Here is a 27,517-nt window from a genome sequence, read left to right as displayed (position 1 = left end):
ACATGTTTGGTGTCAGGGCCAGCTCTAGGTTTTTTGCCACCCCAAGCAAAAAACAAAAACAAAAAAAATCTCCGCGAGTGCCTGGAATGCTGCCCCTGAAATTGTGCTGCCCCAAGCACGTGCTTGGTTTGCTGGTGCCTAGAGCCGGTCCTGTTTGGTGTAGTGACAGTCAAGTCTGAGATGAGAGTTGTTTGCAAGAACAGGGGGCCCTCTTTGTCAAAGAGTCCCTGTGTCACAACATGTAAAGCGGAACTGATACCTAGGCAAATTTGCAAGAGAAAGAGGAAAACTCCCCAACTCTCTGTGAGGCAAAGCAGGATTTCTTGTCCTTCCAGGGATTTCAACTACACATCCTCCTAAACTTTCATGTGGCTGGCAGCCTGGGAAATGACAAGATTCTAAGGGTTAATTGAGAAAACCAGTAGAAACTAATGAGCCATATGATTTTAAACTTTATTGTATAAGATTTGAGCCAGATAGGACCCTACCAGACAAAGATACAATAGCTGAACAACACACTTGGACTGTTAGAATGCTACCCACACTACAATGCACTGGAGTAAATATGCCCTAATAATCTGACACTATGAATTTTGTCCTATGCTTTGGCCTTCCACCCAAAGTTTACAGAAATTAAGCATTGTGTATATAAAAGAAATAAATGCACATTCACAAATTATTCTTAGCACTTACCAGGGACATGCTTACAGAATCAGTTTGTTACATAATCTCTTTTACATAATCACTACAATGCAATTCTACTTACGCAACGTTAATCACAACTAGGGAGCACACAACTGTTTAAAATAACCCTCTCTCACTCAAGCAAACTGTTTTAACTGCTCTCCAGATTTGGCAGGCGACATTAGGTGCAGAAAAGAAGAACTGATTCACGAATGCCTCGGCGTTCTAGCAGTGGTGCTATAAATAAATTAATGTAGTTTGTTTGATTTTGGGGAAAACACCAGCACACTGAAAAACAGACATGAACCTGTACAATACACACAGTGCACAGTTCACTTTGCAACAGGTCAAATCCTGAGAAGTGCTGAGGCCCTGCTGAGCACTCACAAGTCTTAGCAAAGTCAATAGGTTTTGCAGCTGCTCAGCACCTCTCAGGTGGTTTGTTCCAAAATCAGCAGAGTCAATGGGAGTCTCTCCACTGATCTTAATGGAGTTTGGATGAGAACCAGGATTAGGGCACCAATAAAATCAGGAGGTCAAGATTACTGAGGAATTAAACTTAATCCAAATGCCCTTGATACTGCAGGATCCTTGTGGAATCTATGTTTAGGAATCACCATATAAAACTGTAAAGGTAATAGGTTGAGGGCTCCTGTAGCCTTTGTTAAAAGTTAAAAGCTCATAATAGGGGGGGAATATATGCATCATATTTGATCAGTAAATTTTACCTGTCAGAAGGTTTGATGCATTTCACAATAGGCCTCATACAGTACACATTATAATATGTCCCTTATTGAGTTTCAAAATCTCCACAGTCTTCTGGTAAAAGTGTATGCATCTGTAAACAATCTGCATAATAATAACTGCCTACTCACTGAATATGGCTAGGCTTAATGAATTAACATTTGTCCAACACATTGAGATCCTGGCATGAAAGATGCTGTCTGCTGTGGGTCAGAATCACTGTAGTCAATAAGAGCTTTGGGTGCTGAAAGTCTGTGGGATCTTGGTATATAATAATGCTTAGTACTTTTCATGTACAGATCTCAAAGCACTGTACAAAGAAAAATATCACTTCATCCACGTTAACAGATGGGGAAACTGAAGCAAATGATGATGTAACTTGCCCAAGTCACCCAGTAGGTCAGTGGCAGAGCCAAGGCTAGAATCCAGTGCCCTATTCACTGGCTCATGCTGCTTGCCTGTGAGTATGAATCATAATGCAACTATTGAAAGCCGGGGACTAACAGTAACAGGTACTCTCTGCACCATTATCACCCAACCGGTGGCAATTTGTGATCCCTAACAGATATCCTTTGGGGATCGATAGTTAATTGAATACTCGGTATAGCTAGAGGTTGTGTTAGACTTTTAAAAAATAGATTTTTAAACCCCAGATTTACTAATAAAAACATAAGGTAGACACTTGGCTGAAAATATCAGAGTAGCATGCTAATGGTCAGAACCTACTCTTAGTAACTTCCATGCAACCCAATGCAAAGTCAATGTCAATGCAACCCAATCAAAGTCAATGGGGTTATACAGGTGCATCTGCAGACAGAATTTGAAGGCCAACAGTGAGTTTCTGGATCTCATTTCACTGGGATGGGGTTGATTATCTTTAGTGATGGGAAAGTCGGATTTCCCTGGGGGCATGAAAGAAAACTCTTGTTTGAGTCATCCTGCACTGATCTTGCATCAACAGCTAATGCTTTCTTAAAGCCACCAGACACAATGAAACTGCAATGAAACAAGAGTCTGAACTGACTTTCTACATTTGCAGAAAGGCTTCAGGGGGGAACAGAGAAAGGAAATTTATCAAGAAAAAGACTTTCAATTATATTACTTTCTGTCTGTGGAATGAGTTTGGCAGTTTCAGTCCAACCACCCATAGACAATGTGCAGCTCACAAAAACCTCAAACACAGCTGACACCTATTGGCAATTCCCACAGAGAGACAGCCTAAGAATTAAAAAAACCATTTTGTCTCCCAATCACTTAAATACTGAGCTCTGCAGCAGGCCTGTCCCTGTTCTGGAGGGTTCTGCTCATTATCCCAAGATTTTAATGGGCTGGGAATGACTACCTCCACGTTGGCACAAAATATATTACTTTAAGGCAGGTAAAATCATTCTGTTTCAGTGGGAGTTTGGGGTGGGCAAGAAATGTAGGATCAGAGCTAGTGCTTCTACCTTTGTTTCCTCCTACGTGAAACTTGAGGGAGAGGGAGCCATTTTCAAAGTGGTGGGCAGCAATTTAGCTGCAAGATGTCCATTAACACCAGAAGCAGGAGGGCAGGCAAATCATCGCACAGCACTTTGAAAACTCACTCCCATGGATTCACAGATGTTTTTCCTTTCTGGAAATAATAATTTTTTTTTAAATGTTATCAGCTGGGATTGTTCTGGAGAACACTTAATCTGTCAAATTAAGCAAGCATATTTTCTACAGAGATTCATAACATCCATTATTTTTCTAAATGGAGAAACAAGATGCTTAGAGAGAGCTACCGTATAGCAGAGGATGGTGGTCAGAATGTGCATTGGTAAATGTATGTTTTTGTTGCTGCTTTTCAGCATTGATGAACAATGTCTGCTTTCACTGTCCCGAAGCCTTGGAATGGAGTGCCTGATTGTTTCCTCCCTGGATTCAGTCCCCTTGGCTGTAAAACAGCAGTGCGGCTCAGTGGATGGGGCCCTGGGTTCTATTCCTGACTCTGTCACTGACATAGTGCGTGAAGGTAGGCAAACCATTCAGCCAGTCTGTGCCTCAGTTTCCTCTTCTGTAACATGGAAAGGATAGCTCTTACCCAGCCTTTGAGACCTGTAGATGGGAAAACTGTTCTCATTATTAACCAAAGCGATCGGCAAAATGTAAGAATGATCAAAAGAAACCTTGCAGATCTCAAACACCAGAGTCTGGACCACCTTCAGCACAGGCATAAGGTTATTTTATTAGTAGAAGTAGTATGTGTGTCAGTATTGTGGTAGCACCTATGTCTCATGCTGCCCTGAAGCCTCACAGGCTGCTAATCCTGACCTCTCCACAATGCTACACCACTAGTGCTGGGCATCTGGTTTCTTTTGCAGCCTTACAAGGTTGCTTAAGAAAAAGAATCAATGCAAGTTTCCCTCATTCAAACTTCATGTTCTGACTGAGACTCAAAAAGAAGCCCATGGGACTAATGAAGAACTATGCCACAGGAATGCTGGGACCAGAATCAGACCCTAGTTGTAGTCTAGAATTGTGATTCTAAATCCTTTCCATCCTGCAATCACTATCAGAGCCCCTTCCTATCTAGCTGGGGTCTTGTCTGGACCCCTCTCTCATTATGCAGGAAGTGAGGCCCAGAGAGGTCACTAGAACCCCTGCTCTAAGTACTGAGGGACAGGGTGTAAGCGATATGGGAAGAATAAACACCACTCTGGAAAAGTTAACTTATTTAAAGGTGACTTGCAGTGGAAAGCAAGAATTGGATTTGTGCTCCTTTTCACTCATTTATGGTATATGAAGAAGGCTTCAACGATGCTCATCTGCCCTCTCCCCACCTACTGCAAAAAAGTAGGATTTTTTTCTATTACAATCATAGGTCTTGTCTGTTTTATAACTAGGTAAGATGACTTGGAAAGTAGGGAAAATTATTAAACCTAAAGAGATTGAAAGCTGGGCCATTAAGAGGAAGAGATTATTAATCAGACAGTTTAAAATTTTGTATTTTGTTAACAGCTATTTAACGTTAATGCTTAATACACAATTGGTAGTAAGGACATCTTTCTTAAAGATTCAGCATCTCTGCCCCTTCAGTTAAGGTGTGAAAAAGCCGTCTGTGTATATTGAGTCATCCAAAACCAGATCCAATAAAACTAGAAAAGCCCAAACTTGACATTCCTGATAGTCCCAAGATAACACAGGCAGGAAAAAAATATTCAACTCCTCACTATTCAGACCTCCATTATCTCCCCCTGCCACTTTTTGGCAGGACACCTTTCAAAGTTCAGGGCCTGGAAAACCCTGGCCTTGGAGTATTATTTTTTAAAACCAATCAAAAATTTGTCCCCCAAAAAAGACAATTTGGAAACTTAGAGGTACGTTAATTATAAAAAAAATCCTGGGGTTTTGAAAACTTTGCTAAAGATCTTTGAAGTCACCGTAATAAACTACAACTTCACAAAAAGGCTCCTGCATGCTGGAAGAATGGAGGAGACAGGCTGTATTGCCATAGACACAAACCACAATATTAAACTGCTAAGTGCATGCAAACTATGGGACTCTCCATCAGCTAAGTGGGAAGTAAGAAGAGCAAAAGGGGGTCAGAGAGAGAAAGTGTGATTTCCCTTTATAGAAAGCATCATGACAAGTGCTAAGTATTTGTGAGAGCTCTCTATAAAAAACCAACTCAGTGATATAACAAAACAAAAAAACCCACACAGTAAAGAAAACTCACAGCAGGCATATCCACCTGGGACTAATTCCCCAACCTCTCCGTACAGCAGGCAAATGGTTCTCAAGAACCTCTCTCTTGCTGTTTCTAAGGTACCACTATTGCAATTAACATGGAAATGTTCTCACTGACAATAATAAAAGGGGCTTAGTGTGCAGCTTGAAGCCGCCTGTCACTGCAGATCTTGCTGGGGTCCAGAGACAGGGGACACTTGGCTCCTGCCAGCCCTGGTTGTATCACAAAACAATAAGTCATACTAAGCGGCTCTCTTCCTTCACTCTGTGATGCAACAGCTACTTTCCAACCAACAGCAAGAGAGAAAGGAGACACAGAAAATCATTTTCATGCTTCTGAGCCCCTGTGCATCTTGAAACAAACAGATGGGAAAGGGTCAGCGAACACATCTGCAGTAACATTCTCCATCACATGGTAAAGGTGTTATGTTATGCAGGACAAATGGACAGAAAAATGCTCTTGGTAGTCCTTTTTAGTGGGTTGTGGATGTGAAGCATCCCTCTCCCTCCGCCCCCATATGATGCCAACCACAGGTAAAGCTTCTTATCCACGTGATTTTAATAGAGCATGGTTAATATCAGTGGTCTTTTATTGACAATCACTTGTCATGGAGATCACACACACCATTTAATGAGTACAAACAATGAGAGCTTTGTGGTTTTAAAAACCCCCAACCTTAAGAACTCTGCCTGCATCTAAACAGACCAAAGGGCTTTTTAGACTTGTTTGTTTGCCTTTGCTAACATTTTTGTTCACATAAAGGGAGGTAAAGAAGTTTTATGAACAGCCTGAACTATTAAGTTTACCTTTACATCCTGGAATCCCATTTAAGTCTATGCAAAAAATGAGACAGCAATTACACAAATGGAAAGAAGTTTGCAATTTGTGCTTTTTTATTTTGGATTTTATTTACAGTTAAAACAATTTGATCAGCAAATTCTGTCTGTTCCCTTGTTCTCAAAAAATAATATTTTGTTCTTCTTTTAGTCTACCTTTCATCGGACGATCTCTACATATTCGACAAAGATTGATTAATTTAACCTCACTATACATCTATCAAGTAGACATAGCGTGTATCATTCATCATACATATTTTACAGAGGCCGAACCTAATGTACACAGAGGCCAGCGCTTACATTTTCAGAAGCGCTCACGCATTCTGACGGCCTCCATTTTTGGATGGCCAATTTAAGACACTTACAACTTGCTTTCCACTCACACTTTCAGCTGTCCACAGTGGGACCTGCAAGTGCTTGGCTGGTCTGAAAATAAGGCTCTAGGCGATCTCGTGTTGACCATCCAACTGAAGCATCTAAAATTAGAGGACGCTTTTGAAAATGTAGACGACACAGCAGACTACCTACAGAATTGGGAATAGTATATCTAGATCCTGTGAGCCACCGATAGAACCTCCCCTCTGCATAGTGTTGTGACTAACATAATACCCTTTAGCAAAAGTAGATCCTAAAATGTTCAATTCAATCTTCCCCATCAATGATTTCAAGCTTAATAAAGACAATGGCCTGGGCCTGCTGCAGAGGTTGACATGAACATCCGTCCTGAGAAATAATCCACAAGTATATGTTGTACCCTCACTCTGGCTAGCAGAAGGTCTAATTTAACCAAGGGGGTTTTCAACAGTGTCCTAAAGGCAGTGACTCATTATTAAAATAATGTTTTGAATATATAGAGCACCTGCCCCAAAGCCATTGGGTGTCTAAAAAATAAAGGCAGGGTAACACAATACATTCCAGAACTGGCAAACAAATATTCCCATTAGACTCACTTTCCATCCCTCTATAAAGCTGACCCACAAGACTAAAACAAACAAAGCAAAGGACTGTTACAAAGGTCACAGCTGCAGCAATAGATAATATGATTGGCTATATAAATGCCCCAACAGCTCATGGACTTCAAGAGTGCATCTGGGCTTTTTGGAAAAAATAGGATTTTTGAGACACAAGGACCTCTGCATAGCGCACACTGCTATTGTGGCACAAAACTGACTCTTGACTAACCGGGTTCATTTTTAAAAGAAAGAAAAGTGTACATTTAGCAATGTTCATTTACTTCTTGCGGGATCCTAAAGTACCTGTGCAGCTATCTGTCTTATGGTTTTGCACTTCCGTCCACCACTGTAGTATCTGAGTGCCTTCCCCATTAAATAGACAGACAATAATAAGTCATTCGAGCCCAGATCCACTGCTTTCAATGGAAGTTAGAAGCTTAAATACCTTTGTGGATCCTTGAAATCTCTGGCTCTTCTCTCATTTGGTGTTCTAGAAATCTCTGCTTAGGGCAGAGTTGCTTGTTTGTTTTACTTTTTCAGATGAAAAGAGTCAGTGATTGATGTTGTAAATGTCTCTCTAGTTATGGTGGGAACCCTTTGTCAAATAGGACAACCTCTGAATTAACGGTCCATCCCCATCATATCTGCTTGCAATAAATTTCCACGATAAATACATTTCAAGCCCTGCTGTACAGAGCAGCATGGTCCTGGGAACAGCACAGAGAGCCAGGAATTTAATGTGTTCTAATCTCTACTCTGACACTGACCTCCGTCACTAGCCTCGGGCAAGTCATTTAACCTCTGTCTCAATTTCTCCCTCTAAAATGGAAATAACAACAACATCTGTCTCACTGGAGTGTTGCGAGGTTAATGAATTAGCTAACGTTAACTTTGGAGAACATCTAGAGATATTTAAGAAGATATGGGTCTAGTATCTGAGGTTGAATTTAATATATATTCGTTTGTAATCACGTTGTGTTTTTTGGATTGCCTAAATATAAATATTATTTTATTATTTAGATGTAGAAATGTTTTATTTTGGGTATATTTTGTGCTATTTAAGCAAATAAATACAATACTTTATATGTTAATGGCTGTAAAGTGCTTTGACAATAATCAATTCTAAGTATTTATTATTATTACAGTTACTTCTATTGTGGTAATGGCCTGGGAATCCCAAAAAGTCAGAATGAAAAAAAGCATGACACAGCTAACCCTACTTTAAATATTAAATCAGTTCATGTGGAAGCTGCAATCTGGATAAAATAATCATGTAGCAAGTCAATCTCATGCACCAGTCATAAGGCAGTCAGTGCACCTTACCACAGATTTCAGAAGTTTCACTCAAAAAAACCTTTGATCCAGTGGTTTATGCTCAACAGTTCTTAAACTTGAGCCTTTTTTCTACATGCTATTACGGATAACAATTTACAATACATTTTATTTATACAGCACCTAATGTATAAAAATATCCTGAGCTTTACAAAACAAATCCAGATGGCAAAACAAACATACCAGATTAAAAGAACAATTAAAATCAGTATAAAACCTTAAATAAAATCAACATGAAGGTATATCCAAAGAGGATTTATGCAAATTACTTTTCCAACCACACCAAATCTTTCCCATCATAACATGGATTATAGACCAAAGACATCTAATCAAATAGATCTTGCATGTGCAAAACCTCCCACATTTTCTGATGAACAATTCCCTTTCTGGTTTATTTTATTGCTTGTCTTCAAGTCTGTTTCCTCTTATTCACATTTTGCCTCTTGTTCTTTATAGTGAATTTTTGCAGAGTCCAGGAGTTATCATGGAAGGCACTGGACCAGATTCACAGCTGGTGAAAAAGGCACAACCCAGTTAATTTGAATAGAATTAAATCCACTAATACCAATGTGATTTTGTCCATCCCTGTCCCATTTTCTTCCATTAAGTGTGACAATTATGGATGGCATAATGGCCAATATACCAGGAACAGTTCATCTAAGTGGGTGGCATAAACCTAAAAAGAAAGAACACGGATTCTAAAAATATCCATTTCCTGAAACACTGCATCACTATGTAGATACTAGTCGTTTTCCAATCAATCAGTTTTCTCAGTTTTATCTTTTTGCAACAACCATATTCCTTCTCTAAACTATCCAGCACAGAGAACTACATCATTTCTACATTTCCAAAGCTTTAAACTACCAGACAGCATCCAAAGGGTCAAGTGTTCAAAAAGCACATTAAAGTAAACCACTTGGGTCTTCTGGAAGTCAATGAAATACACTGTACCGGGAAGTATTTGATAAGGAAGAGACTGAAGTGCATTGGCAAAGTTGTGAAGGGGGAGCTCACACATGGCAACATGCCTGCAGCAAGCCTGGTTCACATCAGTATAATGCCATGCTTTTCAGTGCACTGAATTCAACCCCAAATGTCAAAACAAGAAATGAGAGTACAGCTGATCTTTTTATTAAAAGCGTGTGGATCTCACTCCTGTAAAGTCACCCTTCCAGCTCTGTGATATAAGTACAAGGCCTAAAATCACTTTTTTAAATTAACATAAACTGCACTTTTTTCCCTTTTTGTTGTAACTGCTAAAGCCAAATGTGAAACTACCCAAATCATCCAGGAAGTCTAAAATAGAGTGTTCCTCACTCTCTCCGGCCTGTTCATTCTGATGCCAATATTGGCAACCGTCCATTTTATATAATACATTTCATCAACAAAAGGGCACCAGTCCAAGAACTGGATAGGTCTTCCAGTCCAATCCTAGCTGAAATCTGCTCATTCCCACAAGGGTGAATCTGTGCAGCATTTAACACCTAACTAAGAAGCTAACCAACCCAAAGTGCTTCAAGGCAAGGTAGTGTTCAACAGTTAGTGTTCCGGACTATGTGTCTGTTACTGAACCAATTCCAACACAAGAATAATGTACAAATGAAATTGCAGCATACAGCTGAATACTAATAATTATAAAACATTAGTTCTTAGAACTTCTAAATTGCCAAATTTTGTATAGCCAAGAATAGTTTCATTTGCCTATAACTATCACCATACCAGTATTCCCTGCATACTCTCCTTCCCATCAACACCCTGCTGCACCTCTCTGAGAACTAGCAAACTCAGTCCTACAAAATCAAGTCAATCAAGTCAGCATAGAAAATATTTTTACATCAGCCCCACTACAAAGCTGCTTTTTAAGTTTTTTGGATGCCCATGGGAGTTTTCCATAGCTCCTAGGGGACTAAAAGCTTTTTCTTTCCCCATCTGTACAGTTATAGATTGTGAGGATCATTAATATTTGACTACAGACAGATTTCTCTCTCAAAAGGTTAATGTTCCCCTCTACTGGGGGAAAAAAATACACAACAGCACAAGAAAGGAGGGAAAGAAAGATGTGGGACGGATGATCCAGAGTGAGAAAAATGAATCCGGAATCTCAAACTACCCATTCAAAAATCAAAAATGAAAATGTATTCAAGGTCTCCAAAGCTGACAGCCCAAAATATATTATAGCTTTGATCTTTAGAGGGGAAAAGGGAAGAGATTTAATATACACACATAGGGGGAATCCCCAGGTTGGGATGGGAGGGAGAGACAAGGCCAGATTTGGGGGAGACATGACCACACAGATCCACTTTCTGCACTAAGTGATTTGCCATCATTTAAAAAGTAATCAGACCAATCTCTGAATACATAAATGCCATGATTAATAAGAAGATTTTTAATCTATCACCAGAAAATCTATTTGCAAACAAAAGAAGTATTACATTAAAATATATATATTTCTATCTTCAATCTTACCTCCAGAAACAAGGAGAGCAGGAATATGACCCACTGCTGGAAATGGTTCATTTCGCCTCTTCTTTCTGTATCCTTATTTTCTCAGATGTACATGAAAGCTGTCAGCAGAGCAAGCCCCATCACTGTCACTGGGGGGGATTGAAGGGGGGCAAGAAGAGGATCAGGGGGTGAGCATGGTGGGGGCGACACCCAGGGGCGATGCCTTGATTGGGTGGGTTTGGGGGGAGGAGGAGCAGTGCACAGACAGAGGGATCCCCTGGCTGGGGGGAGACAAGGAGACAGGGGGAGCCACGCCCACCCCGATCCCCTGGCGAGGGGGGGAGGTCAGGGCTGGTCAGTCCGCAGCCAGGCTGCCCTGCGCCCTCCCGGGCAGCAGCTACGGGGGGGGGGCCGCGGGAGCAGCAGCGACAGCAGGGCGCGGACCCCGGCGAGAGCGGCTGAAGCGGCACAAAGAGGCCCGGAGCCGCGGGGCGGGGAGATGGAGCGGCGGGGACCCGCCCCCGGGACCGCCCCGCGGCGCTGCCTGCCCAGGGAGCCGCCGCAATCCGGGGCTGGGGGCCGGGCCGGGCTGCGGGCCGGGAGGAGGCGGGCAATGGGGCCGTGCCCCGGCCGCAGGGGGCGGGAGCTGCTAGGCACCTGGGGGATGGCAGAGCAGCCTGAAGGGCGTGGGGAGACCTGAGCCCCCGTCTGCTTCCCGCCGAGCTGGCCCTGCAGCCGCCCCCTGGCTGGGGGCTGGAGAGTTACCCGCCCTCGGGCCGAGCCTCCTGCTGCCCGGCTTCTCGGTGTCCAAAACGCGGGCAGATTTCCATAGGCGTGAGGTCGGGGGTGGGGGGCTGAAAACCTGCCCCCTTCTTGTGCCGAAACGCTCAGCCAGGTGGCAGCGGGTAATGCCAGGCTGGAGGGGCAGGGGTCGGGGGCTTAGAAAAGGCCTTAGCGGGAAGCGTCCATCAGGCAGCCTCTCGGGTTCACAGCCCCTTTTGGGTTGTAACTGCGGCTCCTCAGAGGATTAAGGAACAAATTTAGGAAGAATTTAGGAACAAATTTTCAAAAGTAACCACTGATTTTGGGGATCTTCCATTTCTCATTGGTAAGGGAGGCTGCCAGTCTGTCACAGAAGTTGTGGTTTCCGTGACTTTCCGGGATGTCTGCAGCAGCGGTGTGCGGCTGAGGCTCGGGCTGCCCAGCTGGGAGAGCCCCCAGACCTGCCCCACCTGCCCCTGCTCAGGTAGCCCCAAGCAGCTTGACCTGGGGGGGACGCCAGAGCAGCAGGGGACCTGGGCGCTGCCCTGGAGCAGTGGTCTCGGATCAGCCGCTGCGCCATCCTCCAGAGTAGCAGTGGCGCCCTGGCGGCCCCCCAGGGCATCTAAGATTTAGTCAGGGGTATTTATACTACAGGTCAGGGGCCTATGAATTTTTGTTTATTGCCCATGACCTGTCCATAACTTTTACTAAAAATACCTGTCATTAAAACATAGCCTTACTCATTGGCCAACATGAGATGCCCTGGCCTGGATTGGTCAGATATTCCTAAGCATCCACTGCACCCATGGAAGTCAATAGTAGCTGCAAAGTGAAGGCCACCATTTTGGCCAACATCAAGGACTGAACCAGGGGTCTCGGACCTAAAAGCAAGAGTCTCTGCCATTTAAATTAAAAAGGTAGGAAAGAGCTGTAATAGACTTGCAGCCTCTGCGACCTGGACATAGAAGAGGACTTCTAACACACTGACTGGTGGGTTACACACACCATCTAGGAAAATCAGATCGAAGTTATTTCAGTGGCCACTTTTGAAAATTTGGCCCATAATACTTAATGTGAACTGAGAAGCAATGCATATACATAACTCTCTAAAATCAAATGTAGGCTTAATAGTCTTCAATTACAGGGCTCTGTCCTGCACTTGCATTAGAATTTAACTCACTTTCCCTATACTCCTAAGGGCATTCTGCACAAAAAAATTACAGATTCTGCACACAATATTTTAAAGCTCTGCAAAACTCTGCACATTTGTCAATAAATTAATTTGGAGGTGCCAGCATGGCAGTGGGGCACACAGGCCACTGGCTGCAACGAGGTGGAAGATTGCCCAGCCGCCCTCTCTCCCCCGCCAGACATAGACTCGGTGGTGAGACTGCACCTGACACTGACACAGTGCAAGGACCAAGCTTGCCCCTTTACATCAAGCACACCTATGGGTCACACATATAAGAGGTTTGGGGAAGCTAAGCTTCCCCCCAAAATGCTGGCCATGCAGGAGAGCAAACGCCGTGGATATTGCGCGGGTCACCTCCTTTTGGAGGCGCACTGGCCTGCAACCTTTGGAGTACCAGAAGCAAAACTCCCTAGAACTGGGAGCAACTGGTGCCCAGACTGTGGCCCTGACCGCACTTCACCCCAGGCTCCACCCCTGCTCTGCATCTTCCTCCAGGGACCTGCGCTCTCTCCACCTCTTCCCCCTAGGTGCCTCCCGCCCACCACAGAGAGGAGCAGCTGGCCAGGACTCAGGGGAAGCAGCGGAGAGAAGCAAGGAGGGGGGCATCTAGAGAAGAGGCAGAGGGGGTGAGGGTGGTCTTAGGGGAAAAGGAGCAAGCAGCAAGTGGGCCTCGGGGGAAGAGGCAGAGAGAAACAAGCTGGAGGGGCCTCAGGGAGGAGGCAGAGTGAGGATGGGGCCTTAGGATAAGAGATGGAGTGAGGGCAGGGCCACGGTCTGGGTGACTGTGACCCCCCACTTTCAGGGAGCTTCCAGCATTTGTGAGTAAGCCTCCCCAAATGGAAGACTCACACACAGCCCATGAGTGAACCAGGTATGGGCAGGCAGGCTCAGCCCAGCAGGAACCAAGTGTGGAGGGGTTTTAGTGTGTGTGTGTGGGATCCAGGTGTGAGATGAGAGGGTTCTGGGTGGGGCAGTCTGGGTGTGGGCAAATCACTGGGGGGCTTGGTGAGAGGGAGATCTAGATGCACGGGCTCGTTGTGGTATTCTGGGTGCAGAGGTAATGGGACTCTGCAGGGAGGTCTAAGTGAAGGTGGTTGGGGCTCAGCTGGAGGGGTCTGGGTATGAGGGACTCAGCAGGGGGTCTAGGTGCCAGGGAGTAAGGCTTGGTGGGAAGGGAATCCAGCTGCAGCTGGTTGGAGCTTGTGATTGAGGGTGGTCCAGGTGCAGGGGTGGGGCTCATCAGGGTGGGAGTTCAAGTGTGGGGGGTCTGGGTGCAGGGGGCAAGGCACAGCAGGGTGGGAGGTTTCTGGGGGGAGGCTCACCAGCAGGGTATGGGGTGGTTAGATGCAAGGGAATTGGGCAGATGGGGAACAGTATGTGGGGGGCATGTGCAGAGCTTCCTGTAGCTGGGGGAGGTTTTTTTTGGGGGGGGGAGGGGTGTCTGATCTGCAGGGGAAGAGGAAATCTTGTCTTCTCCCACCCCTAGTCCGGACTAGCAGCTGAGCCTGGTGCAGGTTAGGAGCTACTGGCCAGGGGGTCCCCAGCTCGGCCTGCTGTGATTTACCTCTCTGCCGGCTGCTCTGGGTGTCCAAAACGACACATCCATGCAGCTGGTGAGGGCATATGACTGCTCTTGCAGCTTCCCTGTCAGAAAGTCATTTTTCTGCAGGGAAACAAAGAAATCTGAGGGGGACGTGAATTGTGTGCACATGCAGTGGCATAGAATTTCCCCAGGAGTGCCTCTCTAATTTCTATAATCTCATATAACATACAAGATATGCTTTGGAGAGACACCAAATATGTTTGTGCCTCAATTTGCAAACATTTTACATTTATTTAGTTATTAGAGGTGCAAATGCATCTGCATATGACATATTCCTTAACAAAATATTGGTTGCATACCTCAGTGGAAGATGGGTGCTCCTGCATACATTGATGGGATCTCTGTGGCAAGAGAGAGAGAAAGGGAGAATTCTGGCTGCAGAATTGGCAGTTGGGAAGGAACTGGGAAGAAGAGAAGGGGCTGGGAAAAGTCAGAGGAGAGAGAGAGCGTGCACATGGGGAAAGGCTTGGAGAAAGAAGTATTTCTTTACACAAAGCACAGCCAACCTGTGGAACTCTTTGCCACAGAATGTTTTGAAGGCCAAGACTATAACAGGGTTCAAAAAAAGAACTAGATAAATTCGTGAAAGATAGGTCCATCAATGGCTTTTAGCCAGGATGGGCATGGATGCAAAACCATACTTTGAAGTGTGCCTAGTCTCTGTTTGCCAGAAGCTGGGAATGGGCGACAGGGAATGGATCACTTGTTGATTACCTGTTCTGTTCATTCCCTCTGAAGCACCTAGCCTTGACCACTGTCAGAAGACAGGATACTGAGGCAGATGGACCATTGATCTGACCAATATGGCCATTCTTATGTTCTCATGAAAAGAAAAGGGACGGACAATACCTTGTCAACAGGAGATAAGGTTGCTGAGGAGGAGAAAATTCTGGGCTTGAAAGGAAGGAAATAGAGCATAGTGACATACCTCACCTCGCTCTTAGTGTATCTATTACTCTTGATGGAAATTATCTTTCTAAAGAAGGATATTGATATCCAAACCCATAAAATTCTCTCCCAACCAAATGCTAAACTGAAAGAACAAAAGTAGCACAGGGCACAGGAATAAAAGGTTTCAGATTTCATATAAGCCCTGCCTAGGCTCCATCAAGTGGTATTAGTGCTCTTCCATCATCTTTGTTTGAACTCCAGGGGCCAAATTCATCCCTGGTGTAAGTCTGCTACATTTAATAAAATTACACTAGAAATTCACTTAGCCCAGCATTTTTGTCGTCCGTGAAAGCATGCGTTTCAGAAAAACCATTTGCAACTTGTCTATCAGATAAATGATCACTTTCCTTCTACCACACTACAACGCATCAGCAATGCATCTAGGAGGCACATGTTGCACCAATCAAATAGAATAGCTGACTTGGACAAGCCTTTTCTTCTGGGCAATTTTTCTAAATAAAATTTAATCTGTATTTCACATTCTGATTTTCCTGTCTCTTAAGACAACATTTAAATGGTTTAGCACTTCAAAGAATAGCCCCCCTGTGCCAATATCTGGGCATAAAAACAAGTTTAAAAAACCCACAGAATAAATGTTAACACATCACAAAAATGTTTTTATTGAATATTAGTTCTAAAGCCATTACAAAATATATGGTCTCACTGGGGCTGTGTGTAAAATAAATATGGTAACCATTATACTATGAAAAGAGCTGATACTATATTATCTTTCATTTCCCTATTTGTACTGTATTATATATTGTGAATTATTTGTATTAGTATAGCACCTAGGTATCCGCGTCATGGACCAGAATCCCATTTTGCTAGGTGCTGTGAACAGAATAAAAAAAGATAGTCCTAATTATATATGTAAAACTGGTTCTTTATATTTGTCGAAGAAAAACCAGTCATTAGTTTGTGATTTGTTGTTAAAGGTTTGTAACATTCCTGTACAAGTACATTTTTAAGCTTTTGTTTCAGAAAGATGTCAATGTAACTCTTCTTTGGGTAATGTTGATTATAACACAAGAAATATAAATAGCTTCTCATCTTTAAAACGCATACAAGACACTTGCTGAAATAGCTTGGATGGGAGTGTATTAGGCTAAAGAGATATGGTAAAAGTCCCATTGTTCAATCCTAGGTTGTGGAACTCTTCCCCTCCCCACCCCCACACTCCCTTTTTGCCTGGATTCTGCAGACACTTGCAGATATGAACAGTAGTCCCAGCCATTTGCAGGATCAGGGCCTAAATTCCCACCAGAGTGCTGAAAATAATGACCAATTTCTTATCTTGATCACTATAACTGGCTAATAACTAACAATATGATTAACCTTCAATGGTACTTGTGCTTCTCACTTACTCCCGTGGTTAGGAAAACCCCACCCCAAAGCAAGCAGTTCTACGTCTTTAAGCAGTCTTTAACACTTTTATGTCTTTAACACTTATACCTGAAACACAGTACATGGAGGTTTGGTGAATTGACCCACATGTTAGTCCAGTGTGAAATTGAAATGTCACTATTTAGATCCTATACAATTTAATTTTGATAGGAAAATATACTATTGAGCCCAGTTGCACCAATCAGCAAAAATACATTTCTCCTGCATGTATTTTAGCAAGTGTGTGCAAATATTATTTTTTTCATACAATGCCAGCCTCTTTATTAAAATTGCAGGGAACAATAGAAGATTGGGACACCCACAGTTTGTTATAATTGCTGAAATTAAATAAAATCACTTAGAGGTAATTTTGTTTCAGTTAACTACATTTTCCAATTCTGATCTTTCCAGAAAGAGGCTATGTTGTCCTACAACAGAGTCACAATTAACATAAAAGCAGCAAAGAATCCTGTGGCACCTTATAGACTAACAGACATTTTGGAGCATGAGCTTTCGTGGGTGAATACCCACTTCGTTGGATGCAAGTAGTGGAAATTTCCAGGGGCAGGTATATATATGCAAGCAAGAAGCAAGCTAACGAGGTTAGTTCAATCAGGGAGGATGAGGCCCTGTTCTAGCAGTTGAAGTGTGAAAACCAAGGGAGGACTGTGAATGGCTTGCCAACTACAGCCCCAGTGAGCAACTGGGGTGAAATTCTCAAGAAAATAGGACATACCCAACCTATTTGCAATGAAATTAAGGTTGAAGGATTATGTGTTAATTGGCAAACCTCTTGGATGTTCTTGAAGACCATGTTGGCTGTGCTAACTCTTCATAGTGCTGCATACTCATTGTGCCTTTCAGTCTCTTAGCAGTGTTGGTTGCTTGGCCATCATCTTAAATAAATAGAGCAAACAATATTTTAAGGAGCAGTAAGTATAGTATTAACATTATTCAACATACAGAATGATGAAGCATTCTGATTAAACATACTGCACAATACAACCCAAATATTCATCATATTATCAGATGCTATTATGTTCATTTTTCCCAATTCAAGATGAAGCTTATTCTCTCAAATAGTAAATATACCAAAATGTACCATTTATAGACCCAGAGATCTCCAAGCTGTTTACAAAGATGGGCTCTTTGTAAATACAGGCTCATTGTTTGCAGTCCCAGTTGCAGGGTCAAGCATTTGCATGGTGGAAGGATTTTGGGAGGATCAGGGACTAGCTGTAATCATGGTATTGCTAGGGGACTGATTTTCCACTGCCTTGCTCCTTATGTTGTCATGTAAAATGCTTCCAAATCAGAATGGTAACGTTATGCGCTGACTTTGACCTGTTGTAAATGAGTGCACAAGTGCAAGGCAGTGGAGAATCAGGACCTAGAAGTGAATTAGTATGAAAGATAACTTCAAGGAGAGAATGAAAAGTCTATCAGAAAGAGACAAACCTCACCAAGAGAGGAGAGGGCCTACCAGTGAGGACGATTGTCTGGAGGTCTCTCAAAATGAGAGACAGCCTTAATGAGGGAATGGGGACTTACCAGTGGACAGGATTGAGAGAAAGTCATTTGGATGTCTGTCAGCGGGACAGGTGGCATCAGGAAAGGGGTGAAGTTCAGCTGTGGGAAGGTGTGACAGACTGACTATATCCTGTAATACTCTGAACAACCCTTCTGGAATTAAAGATTATGACTTCATTGAATGTTTTGAATTAGGGCTATTACCTTTAGGATACATTGTATTAAAAATGCAACTGTGTATACGTTATAGTGGCATTGTACATCCCTTCCCTAGTAGAGGTGGTGATGTTAATACACTTCCTCCATTATCAACCCTTTGAGACCACCCCCTGCAGAGGTATGCATATATTAGTTCAAACTGGATTCTCCAGAGACCAAACAAACAAAGAAAGGGTGTTTTGGGTAAATAACCTGGTTTTAAACTGGCTGAGGACCTTCTTCCTGATCCGGCAAGCAGACACGACTTCTGGTCCATGGAGGGCCTCAATCTGTAGGGTAGGTTTGGAAGGACTGGACCTACTGAGGTCCCATACAACTGTGTGCTTGTTGTGAGCTGAAGCAGTTATGAACTTGTAACCACAAGGAAGTGCCTTGGGTGGGGAGTTGAAGGACTGCTTCTGCCAGAATCCATCTAAGGGCGAACTTCGGTAAGCTTGTTAGCATGCATGTAGGTTCTTTTAGTGTTTTTAATAGTTTTTCTCCTTAAGAATAAAGTAGTTTTGCATAGGAAGTGCTGTGTGGTACCTTATAATTATAACAATTACACCTGTTAACCATCTCTGAGAAAGTAAGCAAGTGTCCTTGGGCGTGTCTGTGGTAGAACTAACACAGTACAGGCAGGGAACTGCATAGCCTGGAAATGTCCCAGTCAGAATCAAAAGAGATGCAGGTCTCTACCAAGGAAGACAATGGCTGAGAAGCTGCAAACCTGAGAGTAGGACCACTTGCTGGACACTTGAGGGGAAATACAGGCACTGTTGTCCTAAACTATGACAGCGGTTCAAGAACAGATGAATGATTCTAGCAGTGGGCAGATTGTTTTAGAGGAAGTGAAGTGGAAGCAGAAAATGAGTGGGGAGTTCATCATGAGAGCCTTGCATTATTAGGAAGGAAGAGGGAGTAGGAGGGGAGTGAGACTTTGAAGTGGAAGGTACAGTAGAACAAAGCGTAGTGAGCACAAACTATCTGTTATATAGTGTATATTTATCAATTGATATGGAAGCAGTGACAAAGACATAATTTTATATATAAAACAAATATAATGCCAAAAATTCCTTATGGGCAAAAGTTCGTGTTCTGCATACAGCAAACTACAAAAAGCGAAAGCATGTCCTGCCATAATCTGTCTACTCCTCTGATGTTGCCAGGTACTGATTCATTATGTACAGCAGTAGCTTGATTAAAAACATTTTAAAGTCCCTCTCTCTGGTAGAAAATTCTTTGGGAAAGAGGAGGAAAAGGGGCCGTGGGGTGAGTCTAAGAATTGAAAATATGATGGAATGAAAACCAATGTGATGTATGATTCCACCAACCCAAGAGAGCTGTCCTAGCATTCCAGCGGAAGTGACTAAAGAATGCAACCTCAAGCACATGATGGTATAATGAAAATGTAAAGTTATTCTCCGGAGGCCTGATAAGACAAACCCTCTGGGCAAAAAATCCCCGGATCAGTTTATTTCACATTATATCAGCTTGCTTTCTTGTCTGGGCTGTGAATTCATCCTGTAACCAGAGACTGGAAAGACCTTCCAGATCATCAATTACACTCTGGGGGCTTGATTTTCCTTTCATCCAAGTAAATCAGAATTAATCCAATGAAATCAATGGTGTTATACCACTGTAAAACTGGTGCAAGAGGAGAATCTGGCGTTAGAGGTCTGCTATTCAACAAAAAACGAAAAATCAAGCAAGCTGCTTAACTGGGCCTTTTCTTCACCATTTATAGTAGCATTAATTTGCTGGTGTTTTTACTATTGTGAATCTCTCACTCCCTAACAGTCTAAGGCTCCCTCCTATCCCAGCTGGACCTTTCAGTTTGAGAAATGAGAGCTCATTAAATACAGCATCAATTTGCCAGGAATTACAGGCCACATGTTTATTAGCTAGTGCCCACCAGCAAACTCCATCTTCCCCTGTTGTAATGAAAGAGGAAAGAGAACCAAACTGTCATTGGACTGAAAAATAAATACTGGCTATCCCTCAGAAATGGACAGGGGAAATATAACTCATGTCACCACAGAAGTTACATCTCTAATACAGGTCTGAGTTGTAAAACAAGGACTTGTTCACAGCGTTAGAATGATGTTATATTTGGTTGATTGCAATAGCTTTTTTAAAGCCTTTTGGGGTCGATTGTGAAAAGAGCAGTTTTGAGCACCTTTAAAAATTAGCATCATTAACCAGAATAACTATGACAGCTCCCTCAGAGCCTGCAGGATGAATATCCATTCAGTGACTATTAAGATGTAGGTTATTTCTTCACCTCACTGTGTAAATCCATATTTAGGAACATTGTAAACAGTAAACTGCTGAAATAAGCAGTGTAGCATTTCTTAGGCATTGACAGGGTCTTTGGGCATGTAGAGTACAGACAAATATCATACACAAATTTTCACTACAGTTTTGATTGGATAGGGTACTATATTTCCTGTTCTAATCTGTTGCATTGTGGTGCTGTGCACTGTTAAACAGCTATTGGGTTCCAACCAGTACATGACTACATGTCAGTGTTGAGTGAAGTAACTCCTGAGCACAGAGTGGAGTCATCCTGCAGTCTTTCCTCAGGCCAAACCCGCTGATGGCAGAGGCAGTTCTGTCTGCATAAGGTGTGCAGGGATAGTTCTATAGTTAAGGAGCTTTTAGAGTCCTTTTGAGATGCTCTTATCCCCTTAGCCTCTTCTAGTGGCACAGGATAGAAACTACATATATAATAAGGTAGATCAAAGTAAGCTTTGTAAATCAGATGCTTATTGTCAAATGGCATTGCTTCCTTAATACCTGGATTTGTATTCAATAGTATTTAAGGCCTTTTGTTTGGTATCCAATAAATAAAAAAATGGAGTTATCACATCTCCAATTGAAATAACTGGTCATTGAGACTTTTTTGGTCCTCAGCTGACCAAAGAGTTGGATAATGGCGAACTCTCAGACCCATAATTATAAGGGAGTAAACGGAGTTGCTCTAAGAACTACTCATTCACCCAAACATCCTTAAACATAGAATCAATCAAACATCATGCTACAGTGAATATTCAGATAACTAGACCATGTGGCTCTAATTTAGGCTGGTGGCCTTTATGTTTAATAAGGTAAATTTACTTTATGAAACCACACACAAAGCCATCCTGTCAAGTCAAGAAAATAAAGTGTTAGGTAGTACAGGAGTGAAGACGTATGAAAAACTTTAGTGTACAAAAGGACAGCAGCCTCAATGGAAAAGATTGTATAAAATTGCATTAGGAAGGAGAGAAATCACTTTGGGGAGAGGAGAAGTACTTTACTCACATTGGAAGTTGATGGGTCTGTTTATTTCAGTGGGTTTTAGATAAGTCCCATTATTCCTTACAGTTCAGGACATGGTTTTTACTCTTTGATTCTCCCAAGACTGACTTCAGAGAATCATACTTGTTCACTCAATGCCACTCCACCCCCTACTAGTTCAAATACAATAACTCAGTTTGCTGGAATACAATGTAACTGATCTTTTGTTATTTGCTTTGGTGACCAGGATGCTAAGATTTTTTGACCTCCATACAGTTATCTGAAGAACATTATGCATCAAATTATAGGACATTGAGGAATATGGCTTTCAAGTAACTGGGAAACTTATTACACATTGCAATGTTCCTAAAAATCTTGATTTTAAAATGAAATCAAATAGTTGAATTATGTTCATTTCTATAGTTTCTGTTTAGTGAAGTTGTAAATTGACCTTTCACTTTTGTGAAATAATTATTTCATGTAAGTTTACATAAATTATACTAGATTGTAACAAAATTTTGTCCAGAATCATTTTCCATTTGGGGTGATAATAGAAAGGAAGTTCCTCCATTTTTAAATAAAGGACACACAGCCAGTAATTTGTATTTTCAACATTTCCTCCCCTGCTTCCCCACACACTCTTATTTCTGGCTGAGGAGGCCAAGACAGAATCCCAGTCAGGAGCGGATTAGCACTGCTGCAGACAGAGCAGCAGTGGCAGATTTAGAGTTAGTAGGGCCCTGTACTCAGTTGCATTTTTGCTCCCCGCCTGCCCCCCCGCAGGAGCATTCTCTCTTATCTCCCCCCCCTTTTTTTCATTTATTTTGTGCCTTCTCATCCTGGAGCTCAGAGCTGGGGGTGCAGGGTCTGGGAGGGAGTTAGGATGCGGGAGTGGTCTGGGAATGGAGGGTCTGGGTGGGAGTAATGGTGCAGGAGGGGTCTCAGAGTTGGGGTACAGGGTGTGGGAGGGGGCTTGGGGTTGGGGGTGCAGGGGCTGGGAGGGAGTTGGGAACAGGCCGGGGATGGGAGTCTGGCCAGGAGTTAGGATGTGGGAGGGGGCTCAGGGCTGGGGTGAGGAGCACTTCCCTGGGGCAGCTCCCGTTTGGTGCAGGGGTGCAGGTGCAGGGAGTTCAGGTGGCCCCTTGCAGCCCTGTGCTTGTCCCGCAGGCACCGCCCCCTGCAGCTCCCATTGGCCACGATTCTCAGAGCTGCCTCCTCCTGCCAGGCAGGGCTGGAATGCAAGGGCTTTGGGGGCTGCAGCCCAGGGCTAAGTGGGCCCTGGAGCCCGGGGCTGCAGCCCCTAAAGCCCTGCCCCCTTTCTGAATCCAGCCCTGTGAGCACAGGCTGGAGGACTCAGGAGGAGCAGGGGCAGCCACGCGGCCGGAGAGAAGCGGCGGTTTCCCCTTCAAAGTGCCACGTCTCTCCAGCTGGCTGCGCGGCCGCCTGGTGCTCCTCCTGAGTTCTCCGGCCTGTGCTCGCGGCGCTCCCGCCACCCGCGCCTCCTGCCTGCTCCCCTGAAGCTGCAGGTGAGCCTCCCTCCCTGGTCTCCTGCTCCTCACGGTTTCTACCCCCACTGCCCCCTCCCGTGGATCAGCCCCCCCTGCAGGGGGTGCGCCGGTGCTGAGCTGCCTGAGTGCCCTAGGTCCCCTGTTGTTGTGGGGCCCCATACCAGGGCACTGTGTGTTTCATGGTAAATCTGCCCCTGCAGAGCAGCAATGGTTGTGTGCCCCAGAACACTTTACTGCAGGGGTCAGCAGCCTTTCAGCAGTGCTGTGCCGAGTCTTCATGTAGTCACTCCCATTTCAGGTTTCGCGTGCCAGCCATACCTTTTAATGTTTGTAGGAGGTCTCTTTCTATACGTCTATAATATATAACTAAACTATTGTTGTATGTCAAGTAAATAAGGTTTTTAAAAGGTTTAAGAAGCTTCATTTAAAATTAAATTAAAATGCAGAGCCCCCCGGTCCGGTGGCCAGGCCCCAGGCAGTGTGAGTGCCACTGAAAACCAGCTCGCGTGCCACCTTCGGCACCCTGCCATAGGTTGCCTACCCCCGCTTTACTCTTCTCAGTTACAGCATGAGAAACAAAACTCTTCTTGGTTGCAGACAAGCAACAAAAATAAAACAGGCTGGAGGAGGTTTGTGGACATGAAGGAAGGATTAAGACGAATATCTGTCTACAGGAAATGGGTGCAGGATAGCAATGTGGGAGGGTGAGTGTGATCATTGTGTGTTCAACAGAGTAATTGGAAGTGAGTTTGGGGCAACTAGCTCACCCTCAAAGTGTTTTAATTTCCCATTATATTATCTTCATGAAACCCTCCATAAGGAGTGCTAATCTTGCCACTGAATGCCAGATGCTTCATGGGGAGGTTTAAAACCCCCCTTAGTGGAATATTATACCATATGGAAAATTCCTTCCTGACCCAGCTGCTAAACATTTTATGCCCTGAAGCATGTACCTCTTTTAATCTTAATCTGGGACAAATGATCTTGAATCCAGCAGAGAAAGGTTTAACACATATCCAATGGCTGGAAGTTGAAGCTAGACAAGTAGAGACTGGAAATAAGGCATACATTTCTAACAGTGATAGTTAACCATTGGAACAATTTTCCAGGGTCATGTTGGATTCTCCATCACTAGCAATTTTTAAAATCAAGATTGCATGTTTTTCTAAAGAGAGATGCTCTAGGAATTATTTTAGGGAAGTTCTATGGCCTACATTATACAAGAAGTCAGACTAGATGATCACAATGGTCCCTTCTGGCCTTGGAATCTATGACTTTATAAAGCCATCTTTAGAAACAGACAGCTGTACACTAGATACAAATGCAAACTACTGTTGCCCTTTTGGCCCAAGCAGTTAGCCAAAATACAGGGCCCTGCAGGGTGGTTTCCATTAGTATGAGAAAGATTATACAAGTTGGATATATATTCTTGGTGTAATCTTGTTCATTTATAAAAAAATGTATACAAAGTCTTCTTTCCCCAAACAGTAGAAAGAAGCAACAGTAGGCAGTTCCTTGCTCAGAAATCCACACGTCTGCCTCTCTAGCAAGCTCTGAGCCAAAGAATCTCTGTCTCACCTTCCTCTCTAGGTCACACTCACAGCTCCTTCTCCAGCTTTAAGCTTGTATATTTTTAAATTTCTTATTTACATCGTGTTTTTCAGGACAATGTCACCATCCCAAATCAATTTTGCTCCAAATCTCCTTGGAACTTTTCCCTCCCTGTCTGTTATCCTTTCAACCAATGGGGAAGGGATGATTTCAATGGATTCCCGCAGCGTATCCACTTGTCCATTGTTTCTGTGGAGTCTGCCTGTTGGGATGGACTTCACCGATTGTGTTCCAATGGGGATTTTGTTATTGTCACAAAATCTTCCAGCCTCAACTTCGACAGCTACATGCTGTTCCTAGGGGCAGCCAAGTTGAAATTCTGGTACCATCTCAGATGGTCCTTATGCTCTTGTATCAACACTTCCTGCAATCTGTAAACACAATATTTCCCCTAATCTGAGTCTAATAATTAAAGAGGTTTTGAAACATGGGTAGGCTAAGTAGGAGCAGTTACAATAGCCTTATCAATTCTGAAAATACTAAATCCCACTCTGCTGATCACTGAAATGGTTTTCTTTCATCACCCCACCTATACAATGGTTTCACAATATTTGTAAATCTAAAAGCAAACCTTCTGTAGTAGGAGTGGAGCCCTCTAAAACTCTGCACATCTGAGACTATCTGGACATTTTTGCACTGCCTCATTTTTTTATTGTCAGTAGAAGTCCCCTTCTCCTGACCATGTGCCCCAGGAAGGTTACCTCTTTTTGAAACAACTCTATTTTTTTGAGTTTCAACCAACATTGGTTTCAATTTCAGACTCAGCCTTTAACTTATCACAGACCATTTGTAAATGTATCAGTTCCTACTCAAGGGTTTTAGCATGCACCAGGGTATCATCTAGGTATTACAAGCAGGGTGAGAGAGGCTGCAATACCCTCTTCATAAGCCTCTCAAATTTGGCAGGTGCATTAACCAAGCCAAGAGCCATCATTCTAAGTTGCACAAGTCTGGTTTTGCTAGGTAAGCAGTCTTTTGCTTGTCTTTTGGATCCACTTCCACTTACCAATATCCACTTTTAAAGGCCCAGTGTTGAAAAAAACATTGAACCTGCTACAGCATACAGAGTATCATCTGTTCTAAATAATGGACAGGAATCCTTTAAAGTGTCTTCATTTACTTTTTATAGCCCAGACAGAATCTGGTGCCACCATCTTTTTTTTTAAACCAGAATTTTGAATGAAGCCCACGGACTGGTTGGAGGCTCAGTTAAGCCTTCCTGATACATTTCCTTGATAGTCTGGAAAGCTTCTTCCCTCTTTGCAACTGGTAATGGGCTGGTTTCCCCAGTAGCAAACTTGGGCTGGACCAGTGCTACATAATCTATATTTTTGTTGGACCAGAAGAACAAATGAGTCTAACCAGAAAGTCTCTTAAACCATTCTGTTGCTCTTCATTTAAATGCATCATATTGTTCTGGAACAACTAATAGAAACTCTGGAAGCTCACCTTCACTAGAATTTACGAGAATGACTGGTCCAACATTTTGCAACTGTGGTTCCCTTTTTACTATCTCCTGATTGTCAGAAACATTCAGCAAAGGAACAGAGATCCATTCCTGCTTCAGATCCACAAGAACTTTGTCAGATAAAATTCCCATGAGATCCTGGAGCTCAAAACAGGTCTCAACCATTCCCCATATTTCCCTTGCTGGAAAGCTACCAGAGCATCCAGCTGTTACGCTTGCTGCCTCTGAAGGTAGGGCAACTTGCTCACTGCAAACCAATTGCCTAAAAACCACTTGTTTCACTGAGGGCACATGTCATAGGTCTCACCCCCACTTGGAGCTGTTGGGTTCCAATGTGGGGACCTGCATGTATCCCCCCACCCTAAATCCAAGGGTAGGTCTCCTTTTTGCTGCCACCACTCGGTCGATTCACGTGGGCCGAGACACCCCTGTTTTCCCCCCCTTCTCTTTCCAGAGACGTTCCCTGGGGAAACACAGATCAACTCACAGAGAGAGAAACCTCCCCCCTCCCCTCTCTGCCCAGAGATAAGCTTGTCTTACCACCGAGAGAGAGTTTCTTAGCCCCCTCCCCCTTTATCCACAGTAGAGGGATTTAATTAAATCTTTATAGAAAGAATTTATTAAAAGAAAAACAAGAAAATACAGAATCTCTCTGAGTCCAAGCTGGACACTCATAGGGTATAACTTTGCTAAGTTCTGGAGAGAATCCTCTCTCCTTCTCAGTACAAACAATACAGGCAGAATTAAGAATAATCAATAACAAACACACAGAATTGCAACCATAGGATTATTAGATGAGGACACAAAGTACCTTTCTAATACTCACTATCTTGACTAGAAGAAATTAGTTCAGAAAGGTGGAAACTTGTAGAAGACTTGATTAAAACATCTGGACCCTTGTAACTCCAAACGGCTAAGAACAACACACACAGAAACAGAGAGAAAAAGTTCTCTCCTAGGAATTTTAAATTCTCTTCCCTGATTGGTCCTCAGGTCAGGTGTTCACCAGGTACTGTGTGTTAACCCTTTACAGGTGGAAACTTAACCCTTAACTAACTATTCATGACAGGTTTCAGAGTAGCAGCCGTGTAGTCTCTGTATCCAAAAAAAAACAGTACTTGTGGCACCTTAAGACTAACAAACAATTTATTTGTGAGCTGAGCTTGAGCTAAACTCACTTCTTCTTCGGCATAGAATGGAACACAACAGAGACAGGAGATATTATACATACAGAGAACATGAAAAGATGCATAGTAACCAACAGACAGCAGAGTCTAGAGAAAATAAATGAGAGCGATCGTTAGCAAAAGGAAAAAAACTTTT

The 27,517-nt window shown here is 43.2% G+C and overlaps 1 protein-coding gene across 2 annotated transcripts in view; it reads right to left on the bottom strand.

Annotated features, from left to right (window-relative positions):
- VOPP1 (VOPP1 WW domain binding protein) overlaps positions 1-27,037 on the bottom strand; it is a 99,540-nt gene extending 72,503 nt beyond the window's left edge. Inside the window, exons 1-3 of one of the 2 annotated variants that reach the window (XM_039526961.1) lie at positions 27,021-27,037; positions 17,388-17,493; positions 10,728-10,855 (exon numbers count right to left, since the gene is read on the bottom strand). In XM_039526961.1, coding sequence (XP_039382895.1) covers positions 10,728-10,778 — 51 coding nt within the window. In that variant the 5' untranslated portion in view covers positions 10,779-10,855; positions 17,388-17,493; positions 27,021-27,037. Of the gene's footprint in view, positions 1-10,727; positions 10,856-17,387; positions 17,494-27,020 lie in introns of those variants that run through there. The other variant, XM_039526962.1, reaches the window with a different exon arrangement.
- Positions 27,038-27,517: the final 480 nt, after the last annotated feature.

Source organism: Mauremys reevesii, linkage group 2 (assembly GCF_016161935.1).
Source record: "Mauremys reevesii isolate NIE-2019 linkage group 2, ASM1616193v1, whole genome shotgun sequence".
NCBI lineage: Eukaryota > Metazoa > Chordata > Testudines > Geoemydidae > Mauremys > Mauremys reevesii.
This window is presented reverse-complemented; position numbering and strand designations above follow the sequence as displayed.